The following is a 9,611-nucleotide window of genomic DNA, read 5'->3' as shown; positions in this document are numbered from 1 at the left end:
GTGTGTGTGTGTGTGTGTGTGTGTGTGTGTGTGTGTGTGTGTGTGTGTGTGTTTCTAGGGCGGGGTCTGGGAATCTTCTCTACATAGGTTTCATGCGGTAGTGTGTAGAGTTCTCTAAAGAAACAGAACCTATAGAGTGAAATAAATATGAAGGGGCTTATTGGATTGGCTTACATGATAGAGTCTGAATAGTCCAGTAGTGACTGTCTCATGCTGCAGTGGCTGAGAACAGTGATCCCAAGCCAGTCACTGCAGGCCTGCACCTCTGAAGCTGGAAGAAGTTCAGTTCTGATATTCGGGAAGGAATGCAGCAATATTAGCAGTAGATGAACTTAGCAGTGAGAGAGAAGACAGATATGCCAGAGCCAAGCTTTGTCCTTTCACCTCTTTTTATTTAGGCTGCCACTGGGGGATCAGGCTCACATTTAGGGTGGGTCTTCCCAGTTCAGGTAACCAGATCAAGAAGAGCCCCTGGGTATTCCTTGTGGCTTAGCTGTTAGTTGATTATAGATTATGTCAAGTTGACACCTAAGATTCACCACCGCAGGTGGTGTTTTGAATGCAGGTCTTCTAAACCCAAGGCCTTATTCTCTTTCCTGTCCATGAGGAATGAGTGCCATAAGGAAAAAGAGGCTGCTCCATTCTAGGAGGATATGTGAAGGTGCTGGGAAGAGAGGAAAGGAGAGGTCTGTCTTCACAGAGTCAGGAGGGGCAGAGATTGTTATAGACATTTATGTACATTACCATCCAGCCTCCCTGCCCTCGGGTGTGTATGATCTTCAGTGATGCTCAGGGTCAGTTAGCATGGGCAAGTCCCTGGCCTCTGACCTCTGAGATCTGCTGATTGTTTGGCTTATAGCATTACAGCCAGGTCAGTCTGGCTTTTCTCCTTCTATGAATTCTGTCATTCCATCCAGTGTCTGTCAAGGACAGTGCTGCTTTAGGTGGAAGAGACTTTCATGTCCTTTCTAATAGGTAGCACTCTGTTTCAGCAAGGATGGGGGCTTTGAATGCTGGGCTTGGAATAGGTATTTCCATCTAGCTAGCATTTGAGAATACAGTTGCATTTTTATTTTATTTATCTTTTTTTGTTTTGTTTTTGAGATAGGGTTTTCTCTGTGTAGCCTTGGCTTTCTTGTACTTGTTTTGTTAAACCAGGCTGGCCTCAAACTCAAGGCAATCTGCCTGCCTCCGCCTCCCAGAGTGCTGGGATTACAGGCATGCGCCACCACACCCGGCTTATTTTATTTATTTATTAAGAGATATTTTTTATATGTAGCAACTGATTCTAGTTTTCAAATTTATAGAGATTTTCTTCTTATTTGGGTTTTAGTAAATTGTAAGAAGGAAAAATGAGGGCTGGGGGTACAGCTTAGTTGGTAGAATGCTTGCCCAGCATGTACTAGGCTCTGGGTTTGATCTCTGCACTGCACAAAACTAGACGTGGTGACACATGCCTGGAATCTTAGCACGTAGAGTGAAGAGAGAGGAGAGTCAGAAGTTCACAGGGCCATCCTCAGCTATACACAATGAATCTTAGGCCAGCCTGGACTATATGAGACTGTCTCAAAAAAGAAATGAGTCACTGTAAAGAAAGGAACGTTGATGTTGGTATTTGCTGGTTAGCTGGTCCCTGGAGTGGCAAGAGTCTCAGAGACTATGTCAATGAAGAGCATTTGGGAAGCTGATGTAGGACATCTACCATGAAAAAATGTGGAACTTGGGGCTCTGGGGTTGATGACTCTCTGAGGCTCAAGCAGTGAGAGGCAGAACCAGGATATCAGCCTAGGCCTCGTGCTAGCTTCTGCTAACTTGTGATGTCTCCATCCTCTTTTCTTGCTTGCAGCACCAGCGAGCCCATGATGACCCGGTGGCCCTAAAGTACACCTTCCATGAGGTGATCACAGCAGGCACTGATGCATCCTCAAAGCTGCGTGCCCTCCAGAACCGTTGCCTCGTCCCTGGCTGGTATGCCACTCATATTGAACGCTGGCTCAGCGCCTTTCACGCCAACCAGGTAATTACCTGCCCTGCTTCTTGGAGAAAGGAGTGGCTTTAGTTTAAAGGGACCTGGAAAGCTCCGTGGTGGACTAGGAAGGAGGAGGAGCCAGGGTGAGGTGGTGGAGGGGAAGCCTGAATGGAGGGTTGGCAGGGTTACATTACAGACATCTTTTAGAGAAGCCTTGAAGACTGGAGCAGAGAACAGTGTGGGCTGCAGGCTCTGCGGGAGGCTGCAATAGGGCACTGTCAGGGTGTGAGGAGCAGGGACAGCTTTGCTGATAGATGGGACAGAGTAAGATGGAGAGCTGCCAGTGAGCAAGGAGTTGAGCTGGGGGTATCCTTGGTAGAGGATGATGAGTAGGGGTGAACTTTGGATGCTCAGGGCCCTGTGTTTCAGCCAGGCTATTCTTGCTGCAGTGGACATGGACAGTTTGCCACTGTGATGAAAGCAAATCCAGATAGCCTTTTCCCTTTCCTTTTTTCCAGATCCTGGTCTTAGATGGCAAATTGCTTCGTACAGAACCTGCCAAAGTGATGGACACGGTGCAGAAATTCCTCGGGGTGACCAGCACTGTTGACTACCACAAAACCTTGGCGTAAGTGTTGCCTTGGCCTTTGCATGAGGCAGTTTCCCTGGCCCAGAATCTGGGTCAAGAAAACAAAGGCTTGAATGGCTAGGAGAGACCTAGGTTTGATTTAAGTTAGTAAGAAAAGATGCAGTTCTTCCCTGATGATGACTCTTTAGCAGAAAAGTAAGTGTAAAGATGGCTTAAGTCATATCAGGAAAGCTGTGGCTTTAGGAAATTGGAGTGACAAATCTCCGCTCAGCCCACCTCAGAGCATTCTCTTCAAGTGCAGGCTGGACTCTTATCTAAGTGGGGTAGCTCCCACAGTGTCGGCCTGGGTCTGGGGAGGCTGCTTCTGGTGCTGTGTCACATACAGGTGGCATGTTCCATCCCGGGGGGCCCCAAGAGAAGGGAATAAAGTTACCATCATTGGCTGCTTTCTTGGGAGTATTTCCTCATCACTATCAAGGATATTGGAGACAGAACAGAAGGAAACTACAGCACCCCTAAGTGTAGGCTGCTTTGTCACTGATATTTGTTGAGGACCAGATAGGACCATCTTGTTTTGTTCTCTTCGTCACTGAGTTCGGTGACTTTTGACAAGTCCTCTGGGCTTTAGAGCCTGTACTTGTCTTTCCAGAGGTGGGGGTAAGGAGGATAAACCCTGCTTCCTGAGATTGCTTTAGTGAATGAGAAAGTATGTGTGGTACTCTGGGCTCCATGTTTGGCCATGTAGCACGTGTTCTCTGTGTGGCTGCTACATGTGGCTGTCTTGAAATTTGGCAGTTAAAGAAAGCTTGGGTTCAACACAAAACAAAACAACCCTATTCTACATAAAGTTAGGGAGTGCTCAGAAGACGTCTCCAAGGATCCTGTGGGACTGGAGAGGGTCCACAGGGATTAGAGGAAGAACTGGAGCTGCTCAGCGTGGAGCAGAGCGACTTAGAACATCGAGGTGCCTTTTCTGGGAGAAAGGCAGTGTGCCCAAGGCAACACTTGAGCTAAAGATGGCAGGTGTCAGCCAGCATGTGCACACAGTGTGAGTGGAGGATGCTCCCCGCTACTAGGACAAGGACATGGCCCTGAGGAGGAAGGCCAGACCATTCACCTACAGGCTTCCAACCTCTTCAGGTTTGACCCAAAGAAAGGATTTTGGTGCCAACTGCTTGAAGGAGGAAAAACCAAGTGTCTGGGCAAAAGCAAAGGACGGAAATATCCAGAGATGGACCTGGATGTAAGTGGGGACTGTGGTCCCATGCCAGTGGGCTAAGTAGGAGGGGTCCCTCTCGGGGAAGCCTTTTCTCTTTACCCTCGAGTATGGCAGTGGTGTTGGGACCTCTTGCACAGTAGTCATTCTCTAGAGAAAGAAATAGGGGTTGGGTCCTGGTGGTCTTCATTGCTTTAGTTAAGCAAATGTTCTTTACCTTCTAGCAAGGGTGGCACTGTGTGTGCCTGGTCCCCACACTCGAGAAAGCAGAGTCCAAGGCAGGGGTGCTCACACCTGCCCTGGGCATTCTGAGCAAGGGCTGTGGGTATAGGCTAAAGGGGTAGAGTTAGGGACCATGCCCCAGGACTTAATCCTGTGGAAGGGAGAGATAGGCTACCCTTGTAAGGGAGAACATTGTAAGAAAGTTCATTCAGGGAAGGTCATAAGGTCACAGATTGCATCTTTTTCCTTTTTGCCTTTAGTTTTGATGAATGTTCTCTTCTTTCTCATGGGTTTGACCTGGGTGTTGTGTTATGATGCTCCTCCTACATGAGCATTTTCTCTGGACGCTTCTTTTTAGGAGAGAATTGGGATAAGACAGAGTACGGTGTTCTGGAGGGGGTCATATGTTGGCGTGTCACCCCTGACCTGAGCTTTCTTGCCATTGCAGTCCCGAGCCTTCCTAAAGGATTACTATCGGGACCACAACATCGAGCTCTCTAAGCTGCTGTATAAGATGGGCCAGACACTGCCCACCTGGCTGCGGGAGGACCTCCAGAACACCAGGTAGCCTCGGCCACCACAGCCAGACAGAACGCTTGTGTTAGCAGGGATGTCCTGCCTCACACTGAGCCAGACTGACCTGCCGAGAAGGGTGCTGGGCCCGGCCAGCCAAAAGCAACGAGCAATACTCTGCTAAGGCCCATTGGGGCCAGAAGCCCAGGCAGGTCTGCAAGCGCCTCAGCATCTACCGCTGGATGTGTGGCCTGTGGGACCTCTCTGGTACCGGAGGTCCATTCCGTTCGTTCGCAGCCTCCCTGCCTGGGGAGACCACTTCCTGTTGGTGGAAGGTCATTTCCTGGTAGGAGGAGTCCTGGAGACTCTCTCCTGTCCCTCACTGTGTTCTACCACTCCTGCCCTTTCCTTTGTCACACCGTCCCCTGCTCCAGCAGGGTGCCCCCTCAGTATTAGCTGCCATATTTCCCCGACCTCCAGACAGGAGGGAGAAGAGAGAAGGGAGAAGAGCGCAGCTGGGCCTTTCGCCCAACTAGGTAGAAAGACTGGACATGTCCTTGAGGGTTTTGAGCCAGGCACTGCCAGGGTTTATCTGGGCACCCAGATGCACTCATTGGATTGGATGTTAGGGTGGCCGTCTTGAGAGGACATGTGACCTCTGTATTTGGGTTCTTATCATCACATCTCATCTCCCCTTTAGGGGAAAGACTCTCTGGTTCCTATCCACCTAGCGCTCATGGTCTCTTGTAGGACCTGGGTCACTGCCATGCCACTGGGCCCGGAGACATGGGCCTTGGCCCTGTCCTCTTCACCTGGCTGTGACATGTGGTGTTTCCTGTGGTAAAGGCTGAGGCGAGTCAGGAGTCTGCCAGTGTCCATGCTCCCATGTACATACATTGTTTCACAGCCACTGCCTCGGCCCAGTGGACAAGACAGAGTCAGCGAGCAGTGCTGTCCACTGCTTTGCCCAGCAACCTGTGGCCGAGGGTCCCCAGAGACCCCCTTAACCTCCCAAATACTAAGAAGCTAAAGTATTTTAATATTATGTGTTTTTTTTTTCTTGGTGCCAGAGTTTATACCCTGGGTGCTGGGGTCGCACTGTGTTTTATATATACATATATATATATATATAATATGTGTATATATATATTATATTTTTTTTGGTTGGGTTTGTTTTTAATTCAGTCATACACAATGATGGCAAGCCCTAGCCTCAAAGGATGTCATATCTTAATGCTAGAGAATTAGGTGGAAGGGAAAGTGAGTGTGTCTATAGGAGTCTAGGCCTCAGGGAGATGGCTTGAAGGGTTCATCCTCCTTCTCCTACAGAGGGAGCAGGGATGGTAAGATGAAAAGGAAGACCAGCTCTCCCCAAGAAGTCTGGCTTTACAAAGACTGTGGTGTTTGGGCCCCAGGAAAAAGCTGGCCTGGGGAGGAGGCCTGGAGCCCTGAGCTGGCCTCCCTGTCACATGGTGCTAGGTTGGGGGCTGCCTTGGATGCCCACAGGGACCCACAGAATTGTCTCCAGTCCCTGCAGACACAGGGTCTCTGGCTGTTTTCTGTTTGGGTTCTGTTCCTGTCCCCCTTTTAACAATGTGAAGTGACTGAGGTTGGGTTTCCTTTCCTAAGCCCCACCCCCACTTTCCCCCAACTGCCAATTCAGTGTCCACCAATCATTCAGGACATTCTGGCATCCCAGGCTTGGAAGGGTCCCAAGATGGGCACAAAGTAGGTCCGGGAATGGGAGGTGGCCTTGGTCAGTGTCACAGAGCTGTTGGAAAGCAGTGCCAAGAGCTAAATTCAGGTCCCTGATTCTGAGCCCACTGCTCTTCCAGGACCACACTGCCTCTGAGCCCACCCCTGTGACCCTACTGTGTTCCAGGTTCCTGTCTTTCCCTCAGTCACACAGCTGTGGTCATTCCAGGACATGGGGACAAACCACTCTTTCCCAGCCAGGTGCCTTTGAGCCTTCCCCTTCCTGCCGTGTTTTCTTGCTTCCAGAGTCCATTCATCCTGGCAGCCGGGGCTGTCTTCACTCTGACCTAGTCTCTCCTGGAGTTCTCCACTGTGGTGGAGAGTGTAGGATGCTCAGGGCACCTGCATGCATGGTTTTGGTGTGCAGAGAGCCACGTCACATCATGTTTCTCATTGGGCTTGGAGCCTGTGGACCCTGGTCACTGCATGGTATCTGTGTGGTACGCTCAAATGCCCTGGCAGAAGCTGGAATCAGACTGAGAGTTGGGTCAGAGTGCGTACCTTCAGCCTCACTTCCTACCTGTCAGTGAGGATGGCTCCTTGTATTCTGCATGAGACCATGTGAGAGCTGAGTTAGGGCGGTTGGGGTGGCCCTTGTACAACATGCTTCTCTGATGGTCTCTGCCTCTGGCCTCAAGTGGAAGCAGGCAAGTCTGAGCCCCTGGAAGAGCAGGGGAGATACTCTCTGGTCTGTTTCCTTCTAAGAGCCTGGGGACTGCACCTGCCATCTGTTCCAAGCCTGGAAGAGGTTTGTGCCATGTCCCTCTCACTTCTGGACCCAGAGAGTGTCACAGCATGCAGATACTGGGTCTTAGGAAATTGAATAAGTTTGTCTTAGGATCTCTCAACTAGGATGTCCATTGATTGGAAGGAAGCATTTAGAAAACACAAACAACAAGTTTGAGGGAAATGACGTCAGTTGTTCAGGCCACTCTCCTGTCCCTTCTGCAGTCTCTACCAACAGCCTTTGCCTTATGGGTGCAGATCACCTGCAGCTGCCCCAGTCATTCCAGGTTCCAGAGCTTTCTACGGGGCAGGCCTCCGAGAGCATGGAGAATGAACATGAAGTTAAAATTGTCCATTTCAAATCCTGACATATGAGCAGTGGGTGCTTCTGAGTCTGCTCATTTCCAGCAGAGGGAAGCTGCTGGCCTTGTCTCACCTTAGAGCCCCACAGGTATGTTCGTGGGAAGAGCAAGTTCAGAACCACCTCACCTTTGGGTTGTGACTGCCTGCCAGCTTTCATCCAGACTGAAGAAGGTCGGCCTTTGCTGGTCTGTTTTCTCTCTCTCTACATGTTTATACGTGTGTTTTAAAAGTAAGTTGCAGGTATCACGAGACTGTTTATCCCTAATGTTGCCCTAAGAGGTAGGGCCTTCTGCCAGACCAGCCAGTGCCAAGGCCGAAACAGTAGTCTGTGCCCCCTAATAGCTGCTGTCTACTCTGTACCCAAAGTCCTCCTCCCCATTATACCTGGTTTTAGTATTGGATCCAGTCAAGGCAAGAACATTGTATTTTATTAAAAATTTTTTTTGAATGCTAAAGTTTTCCCTCTGCCCATCTGATTTTTTAAAAAAGGTTTTCTTTTTGTTTGTTTGAGACAAGGTCTCATTATATAGCCCTGGCTAGCCTGGAATTTGCTATGTAGACTAGGCTAGCCCTGGAACTCATAGAGATCCACTTGACTCTCAAGAGCTGAGACTAAATGTGCGCACTTACCAGGCCCAGTCCAAAATGGCATTTTGTTTGTTTTCTGAGACATGGTCTCACCCTGTAGTTCTGGCTGTACTGGCAATTACTATGTGAACCAGGCTGGCTTTGAACTCAGAGATCTACCTGCCTCTGCCTCCCAAGTTCTGGGATAAAAGGTTTTGTGCCACCACTCCCATCCCCCAAGTTGTATTATTTTTAAGGCTTGAGGGTATGTTGTCATATAGAAGCCCCACATTCCAGATCTGGCTGTTTCCTCCTAGTCCTCTAGTCCATGTGCTTTCAAGGGTAATTTGGTTTTTTTTTTTTTTGTTTGTTTGTTTTTTTGTGCTGATGTGGCATTTCCCTTCTGCCTAAGGTGTGTCTCCTTCCACTACCACCTGCAGCAAGGGCCAGACCAGCTTGGAGGAAGGGAAAGGGCTCCCTGAAGAAGATTATCACACTGGGTAGGGGCCAAGGGTACTCTGGGGTGGGGTGGCCTGCTGGGCTGCCCCAGGGAGGTCAGGCTGGGCACTGAATTGTCAGAATGAGTTTATACAGCTTGGAGGAGCTGGGCTGCCCCATGCCCAGCAGCATCCATCTTTCTCCACTTCTCTCCTCCATCTTTGTTTTGGTTTCCCTGCTTCTGTTCTGTGGTTCTGGGGTCTTCACTTACTAGATGGTCAGTGTGCACTGGAGCAGAGATAAAGACCTGAAGCTATGACAGAAAAGACCTAGATGGAATAATGCCCCCTCTAGGCCGTAGTGTGGGAAGAGCACCGGGTACCCTGGGTGGCCATGTGACGGTCTTCCTCCCAAGCCTCGGCTTCCCCTTGCATAAAATGAGGAGACAGAGGCTAGACCAGGGGTTTTCACATGTCCGTGCAAGAAGCAGCTGTGCTCTGAGGTTAGGAGTCTGGCCCCCCACTCCTCACCCCCATGCCTTCCATGCAGTGCTCGGGTCGAGGTTGTCTGGCCATGGGCTTGATGTCCTTGCCAGCTCTGTGTCGGCTCTGCTGAGGACCAGCGTGAAGGCCAGGGGAGATGTCTGCAGTGTTTCATTTAAGAAGTTCACCTCTCCCTCTTCTCTCCCTGGCCTGGAGGAAGCTACAAGAGGAAAGGGTTTTCTATGACTGAGCTAGCTTTTCTTATGGGCAAGAGGGCTCTTTTTGTAATTTGTGCATGAAATTCATGTTATTTCCTGGGGAGAGAAGAGGGCCAACTGAGTGGGTGGGGGGGCACGTGTGGGAAGCAGGCAGAGGTCTCCCTCTGTGCAGGGGTGGGGAGGGGTCGCAGAGGGCATGCTACCCAGCTCACCTGAAGAGGGCTCTTGAACCAGCCGTTTTGGGTTGTGTTAAACGTGGGAACTTTCCTCCATTAATGTACAATCTTGAACTAACTGCTAATAAAATGGGATTCTGTTTGTACATATTGGTCCTGTTTGTGTGTCTGACCTTTGCCTGCAAGGGAAGGTGGAGATTGGGAATTTTGCATCATGGCCCAAATTTGCCCAACTTGCATCCTGATCTGGTCTTGACAGACCATTTCCCCTGGGCTCTACATGAATGCCAGAGCACTCCCCCCTCCTCACCTTGAAAAGAGGAGGACAGGTGTTCATTCACACCTGTGGGGAGAAGGGAGCCCAGGTTCCAGGTGGC

General features: G+C 50.0%; 1 protein-coding gene across 6 annotated transcripts in view; it reads left to right on the top strand.

The window, feature by feature from the left end:
• The window catches only part of Ndst1 (N-deacetylase and N-sulfotransferase 1), a 63,667-nt gene extending 54,287 nt beyond the window's left edge, over positions 1 to 9,380 (top strand). For all 6 annotated transcript variants that reach the window (XM_055622546.1, XM_055622550.1, XM_055622549.1 and 3 more), the window contains exons 12-15: positions 1,847 to 2,017; positions 2,488 to 2,597; positions 3,699 to 3,801; positions 4,445 to 9,380. In XM_055622546.1, the coding sequence (XP_055478521.1) occupies positions 1,847 to 2,017; positions 2,488 to 2,597; positions 3,699 to 3,801; positions 4,445 to 4,564 (504 nt within the window). In that variant the 3' untranslated portion in view covers positions 4,565 to 9,380. The remainder of the gene's footprint in view (positions 1 to 1,846; positions 2,018 to 2,487; positions 2,598 to 3,698; positions 3,802 to 4,444) is intronic.
• Positions 9,381 to 9,611: the final 231 nt, after the last annotated feature.

This window comes from Psammomys obesus, unplaced genomic scaffold (assembly GCF_907164565.1).
Source record: "Psammomys obesus unplaced genomic scaffold, mPsaObe1.curated_primary_1811, whole genome shotgun sequence".
In the NCBI taxonomy this organism is placed as follows: domain Eukaryota; kingdom Metazoa; phylum Chordata; class Mammalia; order Rodentia; family Muridae; genus Psammomys; species Psammomys obesus.
Note: the sequence above shows the minus strand (reverse complement) of the source record. Positions and strands in the feature narration are given on the sequence as shown.